Source organism: Argiope bruennichi, chromosome 9 (assembly GCF_947563725.1).
Source record: "Argiope bruennichi chromosome 9, qqArgBrue1.1, whole genome shotgun sequence".
Classification (NCBI taxonomy): domain Eukaryota; kingdom Metazoa; phylum Arthropoda; class Arachnida; order Araneae; family Araneidae; genus Argiope; species Argiope bruennichi.
Window position 1 is genome coordinate 67,671,140 of NC_079159.1, and position 24,350 is coordinate 67,695,489.

General features: G+C 29.2%; 1 protein-coding gene across 3 annotated transcripts in view; it reads right to left on the reverse strand.

The window, feature by feature from the left end:
• Positions 1-24,350, reverse strand: part of LOC129984204 (protein lin-28 homolog) — a 241,009-nt gene that overhangs the window by 17,429 nt on the left and 199,230 nt on the right. For all 3 annotated transcript variants that reach the window (XM_056094027.1, XM_056094025.1, XM_056094026.1), the window contains exon 3: positions 301-473. In XM_056094027.1, the coding sequence (XP_055950002.1) occupies positions 301-473 (173 nt within the window). The remainder of the gene's footprint in view (positions 1-300; positions 474-24,350) is intronic.

Consider the following 24,350-nt stretch of genomic DNA (forward strand, 5'->3'; position numbering starts at 1 on the left):
TTTTGAAACATAATGAAATGATATTTTTTTTCGAATTCGGCCTCAAATTTTATAAAATTTTAATGCAAGAACAACAAACAAATTTCATCCATATGACGTATAACATCTTTGAATCATAAGATTCACAATCGTGAAAACTGATAAAATACTGATAAGACAAATAAATTCTTAAAAACATTTCTTTTTTTTATCTCTCAAAAGGGTGTAAAATAGTTTTTCAAAAATCTCTAAGCTCGATTTTTTTTTTACTCTTAAAATATTTTTGAGCATAAAAGAAGATAAAAGATGTGATTTTCTTACCTGATCTTTCTGAATCTCTTTTTGGACATCGGCCTCCTGTGGGATCCTTTACAGTTCTCCCCCTGCGGTCCCATGACGGCAGTGGCTTCGAGGCCCTTATCGGACGTCCTACATTCGAATTCCACCACCTCCTCGTCGCCCAAGCTGCGGAATCCGGGCATCTGGATCACAGACTGGAAGAGGTATTGAAAATAAATATTAAGAACTACTGGAGCAATTATAAAAATAATTGATATATTTCTGTGCTTTGGAAAGAATTATAACTAAAATGGGATAATTTCAAAATGTGAGAATAAAACAATGAAAAGTACATTTAAAAATTTCATCCTTAGAAGAAGCCATTTCATTTAAGCACCTTAACCGCTTAACTGTTTTGCAAAGAAGCCATAAGTGCATCGATTTATCGAAATTTGATAGTTTAAGCAAAAAATAAACAATTCATAACGATTATAATTCAATATTAAAATTACTTCGAATACATAGATAAGTCAGGTATTCGATGGATTTCCATTTGAATCAAAATAAGAAAATATTCCCAAAATAGAAGGTGTCATCTTATTAGATAGTAAAGAAAGTAAAATAGTTAAATGGTTTAAACCAAAATTTGCAGCAAATACACTTTATGGAGACAAAAATAAAATCGTATAAGTCCATGAGAGAAAGAAAGAGCTGTTTACACAAATTTATACGAAAAAAAAAGTAGTGTAATAAAGATGAACTGTACCCCAGAAAAGTAAGATTTCTTTTTGGCCCCATCATTGTTTTAGCAATTGTAAATGGCGCTCGGGAATGCTATTATTTTTTATATTCTCATCGTATTTGACTCTAAAAACAAGCATAAATGCATTAATATTTTATATCTGCCCTATGATTGGCGCTGGGGGACATGTATACCTTCACTCCTGCTCCTTCCAATAAGTATGCCATTGTAGAGAAAAATGCTGGACAATATTCCATTCGAAGTTAAAAGGGCCCATTAATTTTAACTTTATACTCTTACGAAGGAAGAAGATTGGAATATTTTTTAATAATAGGTAGTTAGAATGAACGGAAGAATTATAGCATTTCCATTTTTTATCTCAGATCTGTCTATTTTACCTTCATAGTATCTTCTTCGTCTGTATTACAAATGTACCAAATTATGGCAAAATTGATATTATGTGCCAAATAATCCTTTCTGATCTGTTGTTATTACAAGAATTTATGAAAAGACTTTTAGATCCATTTATTTACATTTTTTGTATTAATTAAAGTGATCGCATTCTATTATTCTTTGGCTGACAAATCAATATAGATTTAGAAATCCCTTAATAGACTTATATGAACTGGTATAGACCATTCATTGGCCAGATTTTGAAATCAGGATGCTGACAAAGGAAATTTTTATTTTCCTTTTCCTATGCAAAGAAACACAAAGTAATCATTATTTTTTGATATTTCGCGATGTTTTGAAAGTTTTTAATGTATCTCTATTAATTTTATTTTATTTTTCTCAAAAGTGTTTTCGTAATTTTACTTTACTTCATGTCATATAATTTTGATACTTTTAACATAATTTAAAAGAAATTGGCAGAAATTTATGTTTTAGATCAATTTGGCAGACTAAGCTAGAGTTATTTGTGATGGCTTAAGTATCGAGGCCTTTGTAAGCCTATGATAAAAATTAAAATAAAGTTATAATAGTCATTGCCTCACCAAAATAACTAACTTCAAAGTATTTTGGGTTAATTTTTTTTTAAATCGACTTTTTTTTTAATCAAAATTTATAAGAAGCTTGGAAATTTATATGAAGTATTTCTTTACAGAAAATGCGACGCCAAAATCATTCAACGTCCAGCTCTGAAAAAATAAATCACATAAAAACGCACATAAAAGAATCAAGAAAAATGGATCGAGAAAAAAAGCTTTTGAATCTGATGAATTTTCCTTTATATATTTTTGGGGGTAATCATTTTCTCTTTTCAAGAATGCCAAACGAAGAAAAAAAAATCTTAGAAACAAATGACATTTGAAAGTAAGGAAAATTCCTTTTATTATTCCTTGACCCTTTTTGGCCGACGTCCAAGAAAATAACTTCAAAATTGAATACTAGTGGAAAGTGAAGATTTAATATCCCTTGGAACTAAAAAGATTTTATTACTACTGCTTTTTTTGGCTTTCAATAAATCATTTTTAACTTTTCCATTTCTTTTCTCCTTCTTTGTAGAGTAGGAAATGGAAAATGATAAATATTATTTAAGAGGCAGATGAAAGAAAAACAAACAAAAAAAAAAGAAAAAAAGAAAGAATAAAGAAAATTAGGCTGTTTATAAGTGAAATACACTTGTGGAGAAAAAGAATAAAAATAAAAATATTGGAATATATTAAAAAAATCAACTGAAGGATTATTTTTCGAGCAACTTTTATTTAGGTTAATCGAATATGTGTAAAATATTATTAAAAAAAATATTATATTATTATATTATATTATTAAAAAAAATTAAAATATTATATTATTTTATTTAGAATCTAAAATCATATTAATGAGATTTAGAGCTTTTATGGAAGTTTATTTTTAAAGCATGCTAATACAAATGTTTAAATATTTAATACAATTACAAAAAATATCTTCAAATTGAAATAAGATGAAAAAACTCTTTTTTCAAAACCTCTGAAATAATCTAATATGACATTTCTTTAATATCGAATTTTCATTTATTTAATATTAAATTTTCATTTATTTTATTGCAGCATCAAAATTAACTTTTAGAATCGAATTAAATTGATTAAAATTAATTTATTAGATTAATCTTAAGTATATAAGGTTGAAAGCTTTTATTATTTTTGTTTAATAAATTTATAATAAGAAACCGGAATTAAATAAAACTTTTTGTATGCATTTGATTTCATTAAGAAGTTGCTTTCATGTATTACTAGTAATTTTGAATCAAAAGAAATATTATGAAACACGTTTTAAAACTTTTGTTCCAGTCAATTTATTTGAACACTAAATTATAGATCTGAAGGGCATAAATTGTAATTTCTTTTTAATCAGGATGTTGACAATTATATTAAATGACATTTCATATTCAGGTAATTTTTAAAAAAAAGGTTTTGATTTCATATTGTAAAAATTTAAAACTAGGTCATATTAATTTCAATCTTTGCAAAATATAATTCTAAGTATCAAATACCCCTAAATACTATTGTCATTTATTCAAAATATAAAAGGCAAATTTTTGAGAATGATTAAAATTGTGCTAATTTTTGAGACAACATTTAAGACTAACAGTCATTAAAAATGCCCAACAAGTATCATAACTTTCCACTATTTAATGATTATTTGCATATAAAAAAATAAGAATATCGATAATAAATATAAGACCTGAAGATGCATACTCATTAACGGTATAAACAAAATTTAGTGAATGCGTAAAGGATTTAACATCCAAACTTTGGGTAAAATTCATATTAAGAGCTAACTCCAAAGACAAGGGAAAAGAAAGAAAGGCACTCCACTCTATCTATGAAAATAAAACTGTATCTGCTGGTCCAACTTCACAATAAAATCCCGTAGTAAAAATGGCTTCTTTTTTTCTCCTCTGTCGCATACCTTTCTCATCCAAACCACCTATCTCACACCAAAACTGAAACGACTTTTTGGGCACAAAAGATAAAAACCACATAAAAAAAGCGGCACCAACCTGTCCTCGGGACCTGAAAGCGTTTATCAAACGCTATTAAACCAGGAGCTTTACTTGTTATAGGAGGTTGTAAACTTTACGAAAAAGTTGGCGAGTGCTTTTTAAGCACTGTTCCGAAGCATTTATTATTCGATCAGGTCGGTGGATGCATGATCCTTGATTGAGGTCTTGAAGTCCCGGGGCAAAGCAAGTGAGAGAGAGAAAAAGGAGCAGGAAAAAGGGAAAAGGAAAAAAAAGAGGAAGCCTTCAAGAGTTGCTTACATTAAGCACTTGAAGGATATTGACTCCCCAGAGGTTGTGACCACAGAGCCAATCTATCGGTCATTAAGCTCTGGTGAGTGGTCACACAGGTCATTATAGGCTTATCAGAGCTGATCGACTGTCTCGTAAAAGAGAGACTTGGCTGGCTGAAAGTGGCCGCTGATTGGAATCTGCTTAGCTGTTGCAGATTGTTTGATTCTTTACGCCCATTGGATGCCAATGAAGTTCCGGCTCGCAGGAACGAGTTTCATTAGCTGGAAGATTAAGGAAATCGGGATTCATTAGCACCAGGACTTGACTTCTGGGGGAAGTCGACAACTGCCGTAGAGGCTGTTTCTTTTTTTCTGCAGAATGGCTTATTTGTTTCATTTTAAAAGAAGTTGAAAAACATTTCATGGAGCGTTATTCATTTATTTGTTAACAATTAACACTGGGTTTTTACATATATGTGTGTAATGATATTTTAAAATTTAATTTTATCCAAATTAATTTCCAAAGTTTTATTTTAATTTAGCCCACATTGGCTTCCTTCTAAAATATTCTCTTATTTCCTGACCCTATTCCACGTTTTATATTTAATTAATTCAACTGAAGCTTTGTAAAACCGCTTGGGTTGGCGACTCTCACACTCAGAGTGAAGGGATGAAAAACTGTCCAGCCAAGCACATTCTTTTTAAAAGATATCTAAATTCCCCTACCTACATCGACACGTGTAAAGAAATCCCTATCAGAATCTCACAATATATAAACACTGGGAAAAATGTTTTTTTACGCTATTCTGCTCTTGTATCGCTAGTGGATGGACGCAAGTTTGCCCGCGCTCTTGTAAATAAATCCTGCCACCCGGGATGAGATAAAACAATATTTAAAACTCGAAAGTATCTTCTCTGTTTTCAGCCTGGATTCTGCTTAAAAAATTAGGTTTACATGTATATACTTCAACAATATTTCAACGAAGTTTACAGCTCTTTTGAATATTTTATAACTAAAGAGTACCTATTTCTTTCTATCGATTTCATATATCAGGAAAGAACTATCAGAAAATAGAGATAATTGTGTTAATTATTTTAAGAAAACGCAAGAGAGCCATTCCATAAAAATAATTTGTAATTGAAAAAAATAATTTAAAATAATGATTCCAATCAACAGATACTATCTGACATTTTTCAATTGTTTTTAAATCGTCGATTAGGGCATAAATATTGTTAAAAAATCAAAGATCTGCTCTGTTCTCTGCTTATTCTATTTCTAAAAATAAAACATTGCGTCTGAAATGAAATTCTTAAAATAAGATTTTCTGACTAATTAAATAGTCTTATTTTACCTATACTTTTTTTGAAATGCAAAGTGAAAATACGTAAGTGGTCCAAAATTTCGATTTCGTGATTTCAATAGTGGTTTAAGTTTCAATCCGTGGAGATCTTTGGTTTAAAAGAAGAAAAAAAATTGGAAAACATTATTGTTTATATGAGAAAGATAACTAAATAAAATGATCTAGATAGTTGAAATTTGGCATGTGGTTTTTCACATGAAATTTACATATACGCACCAAATTTTTGACAAAATTTCTCCGCAGGATAGTAATTTTTTCAATTCTTGATTTTTTTTTCCCACAATGAAAATAAATAAATTAAAAAAACCACCATGTTATCTATGGTTACTTTAGAAATTCATAATATGTATATTATAACCATATAACTATTAACCGTTAAGTATGTAGCCATTCAAGAATGGATACATTATTAATTTAATTAATTATTTTATATTTAATTCATTATGTATTAAGACTACTATTACCGAAAAACAAATTTAAAAATAATATATAATTTAATAAATTCTGTTGAATTATCAAGATTTTTTGTGAACAGAAATCATATTCATTAAGTACCAAATAATAGTTGAGAAATACAAACGTATCAACAGGTAATACAAATACTTTCTACAATTCATCACTTTGATGTGAGCTGACAAAACTAATTTTTTTATTTACATTATAACTATAAATGTTATTTAAACAAAAATCTAAACCTTGTTATAAAAATTTGTATTACTTGGTATTTGAAGTGTATTTCTAAAATTTTTCTTGAATATATTGCAACCTGATTTTCTCCGATTTGTGGTCTTTTATAGAAATAACTCAGTATTTCAACAATCAGTTATTTCCTATCTTTATAGTTCTATACTGAGGCATAAAAAATTATGCATTCAAAAATCTAGAAAATTCAAATCAAGAATTTGTTCAATGGAAAAAAAAGACATTATTATTAATGAAAACATTTTTTTAGTCATGTTCTTTTGATTATTTTGTTGCTATTATTCGAGATGATTAATGGAGAAAAGGCTCAGCAGTTTATGAATCAGTTGTAGTGGTATCTCCAAAATGTTCACTTGTCATGCTAAAAGAACAATAAATTTGTCACGCTAAAGAATGCCCTACATTGGCGTAGAGCGGTTACGAAATATTAACTTTTGACGTGAATTTACTGAATCTGACATGTGACGTGTGATCTCCGGCAAGTTATTTGCCAATTAATCCCTAGCATGCATTAAGAGTATCCAAAAATTGAATTTGCCTTTTAGACACTTTTTTCTCGACCGATTGAAACAAAAATTTTACACAAAATTGCACTTGTAGTCATAAAATCCCATACCAAATTTGATATATTTCAGTTACTGTGTTTTTTAATTATTTCGTTTACATGTTTGTGAAAGCATAGACCAACTGACAGTCAATCCCTTGTTGCATTTGGCTCAAAATTTGATAGATGTTTACACTATAGATGTTAAATCTGTGTACGGAATTTTATCTGTCTAACTCTCTTCATTTTGTAATTATTGTGTTAACTTATATTCGGTCAGCTGAACACAGTCGGAATAGATTTTGCTCGAAATTTGGTAGAACATCATATAGCAAATATCATTCGTCTAACTTAAAGTATTTTTAAGTTATGTTTGTCACAGACAGACATTTCCCAAAAGTGTTTTTTTTTTTTTAACTTAGGGAGATCTAAAATACGAAGATCCGTTAACATCGAATTTTTTGACGATTATTATACTTTCTCTATATTATATACGAGAAAATTAAAAAACAACAACATTTGGTTTTCCTTTTTCTTTCATAAATCAGCACACCATAATCTTTCTCAATGCATTTATCGAATGACAGGAAGCTTAGATGCCAGAACCTCCTGTGGTATGTGCACCCTCAATCTTTCCAAAGACGATCTATCTCCTGTAGGTGAAAACTTATCTTTTGTATGTTTAAAACAAATCCTGGAAATACGAAAGAAAAAAAACCCCCAACTTCTTCTTTACGACCGATACATCTCCTCTCTTTGTCTTATCGCTTGACAGTCACTGGGCAAAACCGATGCTATCGTATAGATGTCGTATTTGCGTCAAGCCATCTCGAGGGTTCAGTAAAATAAAATAAAGAATAAAAAAAAGCATCAAGATAAAAATAAAAAAATAAGAGAGAGAAAGAAAAGATTAAGTTGAAGTCTTCGCAACTTCTCTTCTCCTTAATCTTAAGAAAAAAACGCGGAGGAGATGGAAAAAGATAGAAGAAAAATTTTCGGCAGTGAATTAAGATGAAGATGGAAGGAGTGTAAGCTGTGTTAAGACTCCAAATGGGCGTTGGGCTGTCAAGTGAGTTTCATTTCGAAAGAACGGATCAACTTCTCGGGAGTCGCATTTGTCAAGAGGTGGCCGTGGCAGCGGACATCTGGGGGATTAAGGCCGGACCTATTCTCGCTGCAAAATTGACCAGTTTTATTTTTTTCTTGCTGCTGCCCCTTTTATTTTAACGATGCCTCTGGAATCCGTAAGCCTACGTCAATTTACAGGCCCGTCGGGCTATATTTTTCAGTGTCGAAGGAGCGATAATTCTTCGGGGTCCTCTTTCGTTTTTTAGAACGTGTGTGACACATTATAGGGTCATCTTCTCGATTTAGGTCGGAAAGAGAAGTGGTTTGAAGAGACTTTGGTATTAATCAGTGCAGGTTAGGGTTGGGGGATTTATGACGCGACCTAATGAATTTTCAAAACAATGGTTTTAGAATAAGACATCTTAAAAAATTATTATTATTATTTTATTAGTTAAATCATAGCGAACAGCTTTGAATTTTAATTTACTTTAATTAGCGATGATGCTTATAATAATAATAATAAAAAAAAAATAGGAATGATGTATTATTAAAATGAATTCTTGCTTTTAAATCATTAAGAATTTGACAAGAAAAAAAACTAAATAATCTTTAGAATTATCGCTACAATGATTTCATTGTTAAATTTGCGATATACACTGCAACCTCTAGTGCGCATGCGTGCTTGCATGCATGTGTGTGTGCAGTGTATATAGGAAGTAGGAAGAGCTTAGAGCAGGTAAAAATCCAATTTTCATGAATATTTGTTGTTATTTCTTATGGCACTTGCCATGGACAAGCCCACTGTTACGAAGACAGAGCGATTTTAAGCCGGTGGGGGAGCGTCTCTTGTTTTTTCAGTAGCGCCAACTAAGGCCAAGGGTACGACTTCGCTACTCACGCATCACTCATTCGCTTGCACAACCCCTTTTTAAATGAGGGCACATTCACACATCTCGCAGATAGAAGAACAACCATGCCCAACCGGGACTCGAACCCAGAACGCCCAGATCACGGGGAAGACGTGCTACCCCTATGCCATGACGCCGGCTGAATATTTTCAATTGCTAAATAATCTAAAGTTTCTAAAGCTGAATTAAAAATTTAAAACAAAAAAAAATGATAATGCGTCTATAGATAAACTGCGTATTTTAAATTTAAAATAAAAATATAAAGATGCACGAAGGTAGTATTTAAATGAAAATAAAAGAAAATGACATGTTACTGACATTTGGGAAGATTTATAGTACTTTTGGATAGAATATTTTGTTTTGGCTCTTATGGATGAAAACAGAACAAGAAAGACAGCGCGACAGTGCAAAATAAAATAATAAATACTAGCATCAAAGACTACATATGCATTTAGACTACTTCTAATATAAGAAGCTAATATAATTTGCTGTATCCTAAGTCATTTTCAATGTCAAAGGAGATATAATTTTTAAGCGGATACATATGACGTGAGGATTAGATATTAGTTCAGACGGATTTCGTTTAAAAATAGTTCGCTCCTTTTTTATTTCTTTTATCCACTTTACTTTCGTTGAGGCCTGTTACTTTCCATCTCATAAGTGTTGCGTAGGGAGTATTTATTTGCGAACTTAAATTTTTCCGAATTGACACCTTTTTTTACAAAAAATATATCAAGATCTTTTCTTTCTATAAAAATTTTAGTTTCTGTGAGATTTTTTTTTTTTTTTTTGCAAGCTTTTAGTGTTTAAGAACAAGAAAGTTTTATACTGAACTGCGTTTTGAATGCAACCACCTTTCTTCTATGCAGATACCATAAAATGAAATTTTTAATTTTTAAATTTGAATTATCGCATAACTATTTACAACGAGATTTATTTTGAAGAATGCTTATATACTAAATATTAAAAGAATTAGACTTATTTCTGCATAATGGTTTAATTAAGATTTTCAAATAAATATTTTCGTTATTTTCAAATGCCTTATTTTTGAAAAACTATTTTTTAAAATTATTTCTTGAATGAAAAAATTTGCATTGAAAAGAAAAGATTTGCAGAAATTGCAATGAAAATCTGCGTTGCCATCATTTGCAACACAGATCCTAGAGCTGAAATCTGAATTGGATGATGCGATCTAATAATTTTTGGAAGTTTTGAATAAAAATATTAAAATACTTAATTTTTATTTGAATTTCTCTATTAATTACAATGAAGCTTTGTATCATTATACACAGTATAATATATCTGGCAAAAATTAAAATTATAAGTTTGAGAGAAAAGCCTTCCTTCGATTGCATAAGATATGCCAGCAGAAAATAATCATATCACATTTTTTCAGAAAATAATGACACATTTTTTCAGAAAATAATGACACATTTTTTCATTGCATTGCCTTGCTTTTATTTTTTTTTAATCTTCGAAAAAATAGCACAATTATTCGATAAACGTTAATAGAAAACCCCCATTTTTTAACGATATAATGAGGTTAAGTGAAGGGGAAAGCTCAATTCGTTTTGATGTCCCATTATCAATCGGCTATTTCTGCTCAAAGTGAGTTTAGACGTTGTTATGAATGTTTGCCAGACCAACTCGTGATACTCAGTGGCGAATTTTTCCATTAAGCAGCTGCTTAAAGCCACTGGTCTGAGAGAAATGGCAAGCTTGTTGATTAAAAAGATTTCATTAACCCAATTGAGAAATAAATTTGTAAAAAATATGAATTCAATCAATTATAAGATGTTAAAATATTCCGACATTTTTTGATAATGTTTTTGTTTGTTTATTTATTTTAATACACAATGAAACATCTTTCCTATTTTTTTAAAAATTTTTTTATTATGAGTGATTAGGTCTCCATCCTTTTTTATTTTATATAGTTGATTGGGTACCTACTATTTTCTTTATTTTAGGAATAATTGGTTAAGTTCCTATACGTTTCAGAACAGCAGTCCAGTTAAGAACTTTGTGGCTCCAAGTAGTGCACGTTATAAAACTCCTCTTTTAATAACTGGACAATTTAGTTTCACATTTTAAAATTTTTTTTAATTAATCAATATGTTAGCGATTCATTTTATTCAATTTTTTATTTCAGTGTGTGTGTGTGTGTTTCATGTGTACATAATGGAATAAGTCGTAGAGAAACATCTAAAATTATAAAATTCTTAAATAATTGTCAGAATTATTAAAATTTTTCTCATCTACAGATTAAAACATTTAATTACCAATTATAACGAAATAAAGAATTTCAAACATATACAATATTAAAAATAATTATTTTACTGGACTTCTCAAAAAGAATACAACACAATCAGTTAAACGAATAATTAAAATTCCAGGATATTGTTGTAAATATGTAATTAATTGCACTTTATTACATTTAATAAGGATTGTATTAATTCAATGCAAGCGCACATTATTGTTCAAATATTTTATATTCATATAATTTATATTTTCCACAACTTTATTTGACAACTAGAATGGTACTATTCTTTAGTTAATATGCTTGCTGTCTTTTTCAGCCAATGGCTATAGGCAGACAATTAAATGGATTAATTTTTATTAAGGTAAGCTTCGAAAAAGAGATATACTATTAAAAGATTGGCATAATAATGAGAAAAAAAGGGGGGAGATGTAGAAGACTTAATTGTCCATGACAGGTGTATATTAGTAGTAATATAAAAGTGCAACCTAAGTTCAATTATTTGCCTAATTACTGTAAATATGATCAAAGTAGGATCAGATTTAACCTTGTAGGAGGCTCTACGTAGTGCAAGATTCAGAATCAACCTTTCCCTTCCAAAAGCATCTATTTTTTATTGATTTTTAATTTAATTCCTACATAATCAGTTTTTGGAATTAAATATCGAAAAAAAAACATTTAATTACAGGTCACTTTGAGGACAGTTGAATTCAGTGTATAATTGGAAAAAATATTTAAATTTAAGTAATTTTAAATAAAATACTAAAACATAATACTCTTTTAACACCATCTAAATACTGTAACACAAATTTTGTCAGAACTGTTAAGTTGTGAGTCAATCGGTTAACAGCGAATCTATTCTGAAGTTTAAATGATGTTTGATTTCAATTTAAATAAATTCGAGTACATGATTCTTATAAAAGAAACCAAATTACAAAATTAGATTGGTCTTCAAATAACATATTTGAAATTTCTCGTGCTCTTAGGCAGTTGCTTACATTGGAAGTTCATGAGACTACATTATGCTCTGGACAGTAATTACCTTCGCTATATAATTGTTTTAACCAGATAACCGTTTTTGACGAGTATACTTGTCGTGGAAAACGTACGACATTTTGCGTTATGACGAGTTTATTTATCACGAATAATAAGTAGTGACAGTTTGTAATTTGAATTACAGTTTTAGTAAAAACTCGAACATATTCGTAAATTTCAAGACGTTTAAAATATTTTGAGGCCAAGTCGAAATCAAAGGAACAAATAAAAGATAATTGGTAATTATAAAAAGCAACCATATATAATATGAATTTCTTTTCTTAAATATATCGCCATGTTGTATTAGTCATCCCAAAAGCAATTATTCAACCATAAATTGTTTTAGACTATTAAACAAGTGGCGCGCTTGGTAATAAAACCCAGGATGAGGGTCCTTTTTTCATGTTTTCAAGAGGCGGCATTTTTTATGGTTCATATGCAAAAAAATGCATGTAATAGTTAACTGGTTAAGGTATGTGAGTTCATACGAAAATGTTGGAATCGACACTTCAATGCTGTCTAGAAAGAACCTTAATAATGTTTTGTTAAATCAAACAAACAAAACTCAAGTAAAAAAAAAAAAAAATACATAACTCAAAACACCATGCCCATCAAGAACTCTTTTAAACGATCATCGAAATACTTTAGCAAACGTTAAAAAACGCGAATGGCTGTGTCAGATAAAGCTCAGACATAAGTGAAGGGGAAAGAAGAATATATAAAAAAAAAAGAAAATAATAATAATAACAACACTTAACTGTAAACACGTGCCAGGTGCGGACGAGCGCACTTCGGCAATATATAATTCATAAACCTCTAACACAAAGGCGGAACAGCTGAGGCCAATTGGAAGAGGAGCCAGCGAGAGTGAAAACTGGCCATCGTAAAAATACCAAGAGAAAAAAAAGAACAGAAAGAATAGAAAGGAAAAATCCTCCCCCTCCCTTTAAAAATGTACTGCGGAAAGACAGCAAGCCAATTCTCTTCCTCCCCTAGCGGGCGAGATGTACCAGATGTAGAGGAACGCAAAATTTAGATTTAATATGTTTACGTCTGAAGCGGGGTCCATCCTTCCCCCTCGTACGAGAAATAAAAAAAAAATGTAAAAAAAAAAGAGGAGGAAATGAAAAAGAAAAGGGAAAGTGGGAATTGCGTGACGTGCGCGTGCCGTTCAAAAACCCTCCTCCTGATCAGTAGGCTGCAACTTCTTTGAAATTTCCACTCCCATAACATTAATGGTCCCATTTTTTCGCAAATGCTTTAGGCTTCTTTCAATTGGGCGCCATCTGTTGCTGATTATTTTTTTAAGATTGGTATTAATCGGGAGACAGTCACTGAAGGAGATTTCTTCCAATTTTATTTGAAAAGGATTCATAGGATATTCGAATCTCCCGAGTAAAACTTAGAATCATAATAATATTTTAGAATTGATTAGTAATTATTTTTAATCATAGCAATGATAAAATGCACATAAAAATGTATTTATTTGATATATTGATTTTAACATTAATTATTACTTTAATAATTTATTTAATGATTTAAAACATTAAAAAAGTGTTGTGAAATAAATTTAAAAATAAAACAAAATCAGAGAGAGAAAAAAAAAAGGCACTGGAGCATAATTGTTATAATTGAAAAGATGGTTTTGAATTTTGAAGTAGTGTAAAAGTTATTTTTGCACAATAATATGATCTAAAGTTTTTTTTAAAAAAGGTTAAAATGTCAATTGATGATTAAAAAAAAAAAAAAAGAAATCCAATAAAATATTTTGAAAAATATATATTTTTCTGATGAGTGCTTATTCTTTGGAACACTTTCAACGATTTTTCTTACTTCGTGCTTGTCACCTCTCGCAATTTATAGGTGTCTAACCTGTAAAAATATATCTAGTAAATATATTTCTAGTATTAGAAAGCTCCTATACAGGTAAAAAATTATTTGAGTTCCGTCAACAATTTTCGGTATTTCCTTCTTATGATTCTTTTTTTTTTTTCTAAAATTCCAATTACCATGAGGATTTACATTTGTGATCATCCTGCTTCATTGCAGGGTTATTGCTTCATTGCAGAAAAAAACGTCTCTTTTATAAATGAAAATAAATCATTTTGGGAATTCTTCATTGTTGATATTTTTGATCTACTGGGTAAAAATTTATTTTCTTACAAATAAAAGTTTTTGAGAAATCATGTTTTAACAAAAAGGTTATTATTATATTTGATTATTATATTGAATTATATTTGCATTTATTGTGGGTTTATTTTGGGAAACTTTAATTTATTATCGACTAAACAGAAAGAAAAAGGAAACAAATGATAATATAAAAAATTTTAATGACTGATATCTATATCATATAATATATATATATATATATATAATTATTTCAATGGTTATTTCTTTTGTATCACGAAATAGACAGAAGTGTTAATTAATTAAAAGTTTGTGTTCAGCCAGAATGTATAACTGCGAAAGAAATAACCATATAAAGATCATGAATACTCTGTATACTTACTCATTTGAATTCACACACACGCAGACACACATATATACGCGCACACACACACACACACACACACACACACACACACACACACACACACACACACACACACACACACACACACACACACACACATTCATTATATTCTTTTAAGAATTAGTTTTTAGAACATAAATAAGACCTAAATTTTAATTGAAATTAACAAAATCCTCTCAAAAAATTAAGAGTTAATTAAAAATTAAATTCCATCTTATCTGCATGAAAATATGTATATAAAAATAGTAATTAAGATAGCAAAAAAAAAAAAAGAAAGAAAGAAAAGAAATAAAAAGAAATAAAGGAAGAAAAAAAAATCAGTCACTTCTAGTTTAAATAATTATAAATAATACTGTATCTCAAAATATTTGAACTATCGAATCGAACTAAAGTGAATGGGATAATACAGAATTTTTAAATACATCATTATGCTACTAATACTAAATTTATTAAATCCAATTAGATCAAATACTAGCTTGAAAAGACTTTTTATTTCTTAAGAATGTGAGCTCATCATGAATATGTTTCTTCAGTGTTCCCCTTCCTGTTAAGTTTCTTTTTTTTTACCTCTGCCCAGAAGCAACCTGCCAAATTAGATAATTAGGAAAGCACAAGACATTTTGCCCGAAACCTGATTTACTTTTCTAAGAAACCTAAGAAACGAAAATATCACACTAGTTAATAAATCAGAGTTTAAAACTTTCCTAAAGAGAAAGCTAAAGTTATTTTTTCCTTTTTCCTACCCAACATTAGCTTAATTCTCATACCAACGCATGGCGTACGCACGCCACGCGTGTTGCTATAGAGAGGGGGACTGAACGCGTTTTCTTAAGGCATGAAAAACATTCCTTACCACCATTCTTTTTTTCTGTTTCTTAAAACTCCTAATCCTCCCCCCACTTTACAGCTTCTTTGTGTCCCAGCCTTAAAGGACCTCTTCCCCCAACTTTCGCTTAAAATGCATCATTATTATACCAGGGAGGACGGTATTCTAAGGGGTCCCCTTAACCTTCAAATATGTCGGTTAGTAGACTAGAATTTGTCCTTGAATTTAAAAATAGAAGTATTTTTTCATGGCAGCTGGAGGGGGGGGGCGAATGTAAGGTGTGAGGGACGGTCCTGTGGGGGTGAGTTATTTATAGTGACATACAGGGGAACGTTTAGGGGAGCATTCTACTATAACAGATAGTGTTAATTTTTTTAAAGGCATTCCAGCACAAGCTGAGAGGTAGATTCAGGAATTCTCTAATATTGTTCTGGAATGCGTTAATTTGGAAATTTTCGGGACAATGTCAGAAATATGGGTAACCAAGGACTGTAAGAGTCGATTTATTGGTCAGAGTTATTCACTCTTCTGAAATGTATAGATAATCAAGCTAATAAATTTCCGAAAAAAATATGAAGAGACAAAACAAACAGTATCAATCGAGATGGATTTTGATTCTAGGAAAAATAATGCGAGTAAGTATATTGTATTTCAATAAATAATATTTTAAACAATAATTTGGGGAAAAAATAATATCGCGTTCTTTGAAAAATGTCTTTGCATTAAAAAAATGAATTGAAATTAAAACTAAAAAGAGAATTCTTCCTTTCACTTTCTTGGTGTCCTTTTACAAAGTAGCTCGTTTTGAGTGTAACTTTGCTCCATAATGAAGAGAATTGAGTATGTGTTTTGGGACAATACTTTTTCCTATTACGTGATTTGATTTGGTACATACCAATAAATTTGGTTAAAAGATCACGAACTGTCTATCTTTCCATCATCTTGTTTCCATATATTTCTGAATTATAGTGTTACATACAATACAAGAATAGACAGACCGACAGACATTTAACCACTTAACTGTTTTATTTTCATTACTATCTAATAAGATGATACCTTCTATTTTGGGAATATTTTCTTATTTTGATTCAAATGGAAATCCATTGAACACTTCACTTATCTATGTATTCGAAGTAATTTTTGTGTTGAATTATAATCGTTATGAATGGTTTATTTTTTGCTTACAATTAAAAAAATTTAATAAATCGATGCACGTACGGCATACGGGCAAAACAGTTAAGCGGTTAATGTTGACGGATTTGGATCAATATTCGACATAGATAAAAAAAATTTTAATGATAAAACTAAACGTTAATTTTTACCCACCGGGCTGATGGTGACTTTAAGTTATTTCTTTCGCATCCATCGACCCTATTTGATGAAGATCTAAAATTGGTGTCTCAAGATTACAAACCAAATTTCATTTATCCAGCGAGTACGATTTTTAAGTTGCCATGTTTTGACAAACACATATAATCCCTCTGTCTTCAATTTTTATCTCCAGGATTCAGAGAGATTCATAAAGATTCACAACCAAATATTTTGACGATTGCAATACTATTTATTCGTATATTGAAAAATAAAATAAGTAAATTAAGTAAGAGTGCTATCAAGAAGAAAGGCATAGTACTTTTGTAGCAGAAAGTAGTACTTTTGATAATTCTGAAACCGACCTGACCTGCTTCAATTACATTTGATATTGAGACTATATTTTAAAGTGCCTGAGGATTACATTACTTTGAATTTGTATTCAGACTTTTAAGCAAAATAGGCGCTGATAAACTTGTTTCATATATTTTCACAAACATCAGATTGAATGCTTTTTAAACAGGAGCAAAACATGAAGGTAACTTAAAATCAGATTATTCAAGGAATGAAGTTCAGTGAAATTACTTTTTCAATTTTAATTCTTTAGATTTATCCATAGTATATATTAATAGTATATTATTTATACTAATTCGGTAACTTTATCCTTTAAAGTTACTAAAGAAACAGAAATGAAAATGGCTAGCAGATACAAAAAAAAAAGCATATTTAAAATATCAATGCATTATTTACTGAAGATTTTGATAATAAGGATCAAAGGATAGATAATGTCCATAAGGATAGATAATGTCCATAAGGATAGATAATGTCCATAAGGATAGATAATGTCCTAAGGATAGATAATGTCCATATTAATAATCATCTTAAAGTGAATATTTTCTTCATAAATATGTATTTAAAAAAATCCGTAAAAATATTTTTACAATATATATTTTTGCCAATATTTTAAAAAAAATATTAAAATTTCTACAGCAAATTAATTTTTAAAATGTTATCACAGCATGCATTTAAACCTTTCTATTAAAAAGAATTATACAAAAAATGAATTTTTGATTTATTATGCTTAAAGGAAAACAACTTGAAGTGTATAACAAATATTTCTCGTCATTAATGCGTATATTTAGAAATGTTTAGAACCACCCAACAATTTATCATTAACTAAATCTTTTAACATTTTTAGATAGATACTGTGCTTAAAATTTAAAAAGAATGACAAACAGTCAAAATGAGATTTTAATATTTAAAATTCATAAGCGAACAACTGTTATTAATTTTCGCAATATCATTTGAAAGAAGAATTTCTAATCAGATAAGGGTTTTACAAATCATCATCTCTTCCTCTTTTCTTACGGTAAAATTAGTTATTTCCCCTATTTATATTTTGCACAATAGAAAAAAGCTACAAAAATTTGTTTTGTATTAAATTATTTGTTTCTTCCGATATCTATATCTATATCTCTACTAATAATAAAGATGAAAATGTATTTGTGTGTATATATATATTGTCGCTTCATTGGGTAGAACCTTTGATCTATGGATATCATATTTGGCACATATATACTTTGGAGAATAAAGAGAGATATTTGTTTTGAAATTTTTATTAAAATTTTAATTAAATAATAATTAAACAATATTTTGATTCTTACAGCATGTTAAAATTCAAAAAATTATTTTATTATTATTAAAAAATTGTATTACCCATTAATCCTTCACTAATGTTAATTTTTTTGCCATATTTTTTTATTTTTAATTAATTTTATTAAAATATTTTAAACGTATCTTACAACAATATATTTTATTGTTGAAATGAAACTCTAATGTTACAACTAATATTTCATTCTGACTTTTCCTCCATAATTGTGCGAAGATAGGAAGATTCGGCTTATTTTTCAATACTGTAGTTTCAGAAAATTTTAATAAACTTTTGATTTTTTATCAGAATCAAACAATGGTGAAGATTTTGGGTGCCTATTTTTAAACATTGCTACTTTGTACTGTGATATGATTGGTTTTAAAATGCTACTGACAGAAAATTAGAAAAATGTAAAGAACAATGAGCAGAACGCTGTAAGGTTTTCTAAGTATATCTTTATCAAAATTTGAAATTTAAAAATATTTTGCTGAGGAAATCTTTAGCAACCATTAATCCCGGCGAATCAACTAGTCGCCAAAGGTTACAAGTATATATATATATATATATATATATATATATAATGAAATCACGTCTTTTTTAAATATATCCACAGATATTTACAACAAAAGTACTAAATATCTACAAAAAATACATACAAGATTTTACAACACATCAGTCATTCTGCAAAGGCGTGATGCGTCTTCTCAAACACATGATTTCAGAAAAGCAACTGGCAAGCAGGTGTTAGCTGTCTTTGCATGAAAAGACGAAGGGAAAGTAAATAGCTTTCTTATTCATACCTCTCCCATAACTTTCTCCTCCCTCTCTTCATCTGAGCATCAGATATCTTAACATCGAGGCTTATCATATGCCATAATCGTGACCCCCCACGCTTAGTGGGACAAAGACGACGAATTTCATGGTCTGCTTCGTGCGCAAGGCACAAGACTCAAGATTCATATTTGATCCCCGCATATACGAGCGGAGTTGCTTTTTTTTTTTTTTTTTGGTTTTGTTTAGTTGTTTGTGTGCCCATCTAGTGTCTAATAGATCATTGGAATGAAAGTAATTTTACTGAAATCTAAGACGTAGATGTTCAAGATTATTTTTTGATAAAATTGTAAGAATCAAAACAGATATCAAAAAAGTGAATCAATGGATTTTGAAAGCAGTTTGTAACCTGTCTTACATTGTAATAATTTTTACTTTCTCGCATTTATAATATAGAGAAAATATAGTAATAGTCTGAAAATTCGCATTCCAGATTTTGACGAATCTCTACGTTCTAGAATTCTCAGAGTTCGAAAAACACAATTTTGGGAAATGTCCATCCGTCTGTCTGAGTTAAAGATAACTCAATAACGCTTTGAGCTAGATGATGAATTTTAGTATACAGTCTTTACACCAATTACGTAGATTTCTATTAACTTTTGAACAAAATCCGTGCTGAGGAAGTCTGTTTATCCGGCTGCTAGAATATAACATGATAACTACAAAATGAAGAGATCTAGATGGATAAAATCTGTGTTAAATCGGTTCACAGATTTAACATCTATAGTGTAGATATCAAATAAAACTTTTAACTAAAAGAAATAAAGGGTTGATTGCCTGTTGGCTTGTATTTTTAGAAATACGTAAACGCGATAACTCAAAAAAGCATCAAATTTGGTATTAAATTTTGTGACTAGAAGTGTATTTTTGGGTAAATTTTTCTTTCAATTAGGTGGTAAAAACACATCTTAGCACAAATTCGATTTTCGATACTATTAACAACCCGCCAAAAAATAAGACGAGGATTACAAGATTCAGTAAAAATGCTAAATTCATGTTAAAAGTTAGTAATTCATAATTGCACGCCAATGCTTTGCAAGGTTTTCTCTGGGATAACAACTTTATTAGAGGGTACGCATAAAAGTTTCGGGGAGACCACTGCTGTTGGTTAAGTGAGGGGAGCTTTCTTGCAATATTTGTTTTATGTTTTAAAACAATATTGATCAGTTTTCTAAAACTCATTAATAATTGTCGACTCTACTATATCATGATATTAGAAAGAATTTACATCAGTATTTTTACTTTCTCGTATGGAAAAAGAGCATATTGTAAAAGATGAATCGAGATTTTCACTTTTTCCATCTCCTTGAGATCGAAACACTACATCTGCCTGAGAATATCAGGCTATCGATAGCTTAAAAAAAAGGACGTATAATTGCAGCAAATTGTATCATATATATTTTAAAAAAATTTTTAAAATGTATAACTGTTTGCAATGCTTATTTCACTTGTTAATAATGTAATGTTTATTATTATATACGATTCTACGAATGTTTAATTTTGAGTTTTTAAAGAGAATTGAAATCTTTTTTTTTTATTTTCCAGCTATTTCAGTTTTAAGTAGATTAAATTTAAACAGAAAGGCATTCTTAATGACTAACTCTCGGATTCTTACCGCAGGAATTTTATTTTGAAGATCAAACATATTATTTATAAAAAGGCAGATCATTTTTTTTTTTAAATTTTTCAAAATAATTTTGTAAAAAGAATATAGTTAATCTTGTTTAGAAATGAAAGCGTTTTATATTCGTAAAGCATTTGCCATATGTTTGTAATCCATTTGTGTATGCGTGTTTGATAGTGTAAGCATTTTAGAAAGAATCCGACAAGCAAAAAGTGGGGGGTTGGAGCAAAAAAGCAGTTTCCCGCTTGGGGAGACAGCAAACATGTGTTTGCTTTTATGAAAAACTGCCGAGCTTTACCCTTTATTACAACCGTTTGCCAGACCCTTTGAAAATCTGAGTTAAGAAAGTGCGTTTGCTTAACGGAGCGTCGTTAAGGACGCCATTTGTCAGTGCGGCAACTCTTAACTCTCAAAGAGTTTTCTTCTGCACAGTTTCTTCTTCCCCTTTTATATTTTATTTACCGAATACTTTTTTTCCCTTTTATATTTTCAGTCGAAACATTAGGCGTCCACCCAGCGTAAGAATTTGCGAGGATCCATAACCTGGCTGCGTTTATCTCTCGCTCTCAAACTGTGGCGCAAATAAAATTTATACTTTCCCTCTTTTTTCGGCGGCGCAGTGTTAAGCACCACCGAAATAAAAAATTATATCTTCTTTCCACTCATTTCACAAGGGACTCTTGGCCATAAATATCCGCTTGTAATGTCCGACGCTGAAAATATATATACGTGTAGCACAAAAAACAAGCGAGTGAAAAAGATAGAGAGAAAAGAAAAGAAAAGCCCCAAAATCGTTGTAGTTTGTAAAAGAGGGCCTCCTGTACGGAGCCAGCAGTCGAGATAGCACCGTAATCTCGACTGGACACTTGAAATCGTAAGTCTGCGAATGACTTTAGTTGCTACTGCCTTTGCGTTCGGAAAACTTGACGCTGTGGGAGAAGGGTTGCAAAACGTTTGAACCGACCGCTTTTTTCCTTCGCCAACTCAGATTCGAAGCACCAATCAGTTCCCAGGATTGGTAGAATTTTCACCCGAAATTAAATTAATAATTTTATTCAGAGAATAAAATTATTAATCTTTTGCATTAAAATAATTAGCAGAATTAAATTATTAATTTTATTATCTGAATAAAAGTATTAATCTTTTGGATTTTGATTCAAAATTAAATTAATCATTTTATTCAGAGAATGGTAGGAAAAACACATATTTTCCGCTAAATTTATTAAATGCTGACATCGAATTAAATAAATGTTTCAAAATTAGTATTCTAACATAAATTTTAATAAAAACTTGTAAAAACGAAAAGACATTTATCTAATTTCGCATTAAATCTGTCAGCTTTTCTCAGAAAATAAAATTTATGCTGAAAAAAAGTTTTATATATATATATATATATATATATATATATATATATATATATATATATATATATATATATATATATATATATATATATATATATATATATATATATATATATATAATACTAAAGAATAAGTCTAAAACATCTTAAAAGTCGCATTTTTAGTACTATTAATATAAAAAAATGAAGCATATAATTGATTATCAAATTTATAATTTTTAAAGAATGATTTTTAAAAATTAATTACTTTGATAATTTGAGATTACGTGCTTTAGGGAGTAGATTAAAAAATTCTCAGATCAAAGAAAATACATTAAGCCGAAATTAGACTTTGAGAAGATTAACAATCTACAATATTAATGAAAATTAATGATACTTTTTTAACAAAATTAATTCAATATCCAGATATCATGTAGCAGTTTTTTAAAAATATTTTCTCATCGTATTAGTTATTAAATGAGTAATTTAAATATGGTATTTTTTATTTAATAATACTTATTAGCCCCCTCATTATGTTACAGTAATGTGATAAAACTGCGTTTTTCGTGGTAAACGTAGTCAAACCAAATTTCATTTTTATGAAATTCCGTTAAGAACGTCGCAATACAATGTTTTTACAATACAACGTTGCAATGCAATACAAATCAATGTTTTTCGGATAAAAGAGTAAAGAAATATGTATTTCTGTGAACTATAAAAGCTGAGTTATTGATTTATGACTTCATTTTTAACTATTAAATATTCTTTTCTTAAAACCAGAAATTGACACTATAAATTAATAAATTAAACAAAATATTTCTCACATTAGTACGAACTTCCATTGATAGCTGATTAGTTTATTTTCTTGGACAAAATATTAAATTTTCAAAGAATGGCACATAAATCATTTAAAATATTATTTTCTTTTATTTAAAGATGAATTTATTTGTCATTTGTTCATTGCAGAAATAAAAATATATTTAATTTCCTAGTTGATTAAGAAAATTTTTAAGACAAAAGATAAGACATGCCGATAATGATAATTTTATGGAAAATTTATAAATATTTTTATGCAAAACGTTCTTTGAAGAAATAAGCATGGAATTCCCTAAAGATTTTTATTCTTTACAATTTTAAGCAAATAGTTTACTTCTTAAAACTCTGTTTTCATGACTCTCTGTGAAAGCGATGATGAGTACAGCGCCGAAAATAGAATACCAAGGTAGATAGCAGAAAAAAAAAAGAACTCATTAGTTTTAGAAAGGAATTTGCTTACATAGCAAATCATGGGATGATTTATGGATGCAATAAGTTTTGATTCTTTGGGAAAATAGAAGCCCGCGCAACTCAGAAGTTAAAAGTTACAATGAAACCAGAGTTCGAGTGCTTAGGAAATTGTTTTTTTAAAAAATTATTTTACAACATACATTAAAGAGAAATTACTGCGCATATATATATATATATTAAATTGGCTACAGAATTCAATTCTAAAATTTGTGGAATGTATACGCATTTTTTTTTCAATTTATCAGTCAAATTATTAAATAAATAAATGTACATGTAAAATTGGGAAGTGTATAACAAATATATTAATATTATATGAAGGACCATTATGATTTGTCCCACTTTCTTATGCCTCTGACACCTGTATTTTCAGAAATTTTTTTTCATATTGCAAGTTAAATATCTTTAAACCACTTGAAATCATCGAAATTGAGCCTTTTTTAAATAATTCCCCCAGGTAAAAAGAATAACAAAAATCAGGATTTAGGAATATTGCAAAAAAAGTAATTTAATGTTATTGAAGAAATTTTAAAATCTCAATTTCTTTAATCAATGCAAATTAAAGCAAAAAAAGTACAATGCGAAATAAAATAATTCGAATTACTTAATGTTCATATTATTTTCAAAAGTATTTGTACTTTCTGTTACTATAATACTAAACACTTTTCTTAATGAGACTAATTTAAATCGTAATCGTAGATTTGATATCCTGTGACTGAATCATTATAATACAAACAGTAGATGTATTAATTGTAATATTATTGATAAAATATATTGTTTTGCTGTATTTCTTTTATATTTTTCTCTTATAATAGATTCCTTCCAAATAAAAATTTTAAGAAATTCTTAACGAGCTAGAA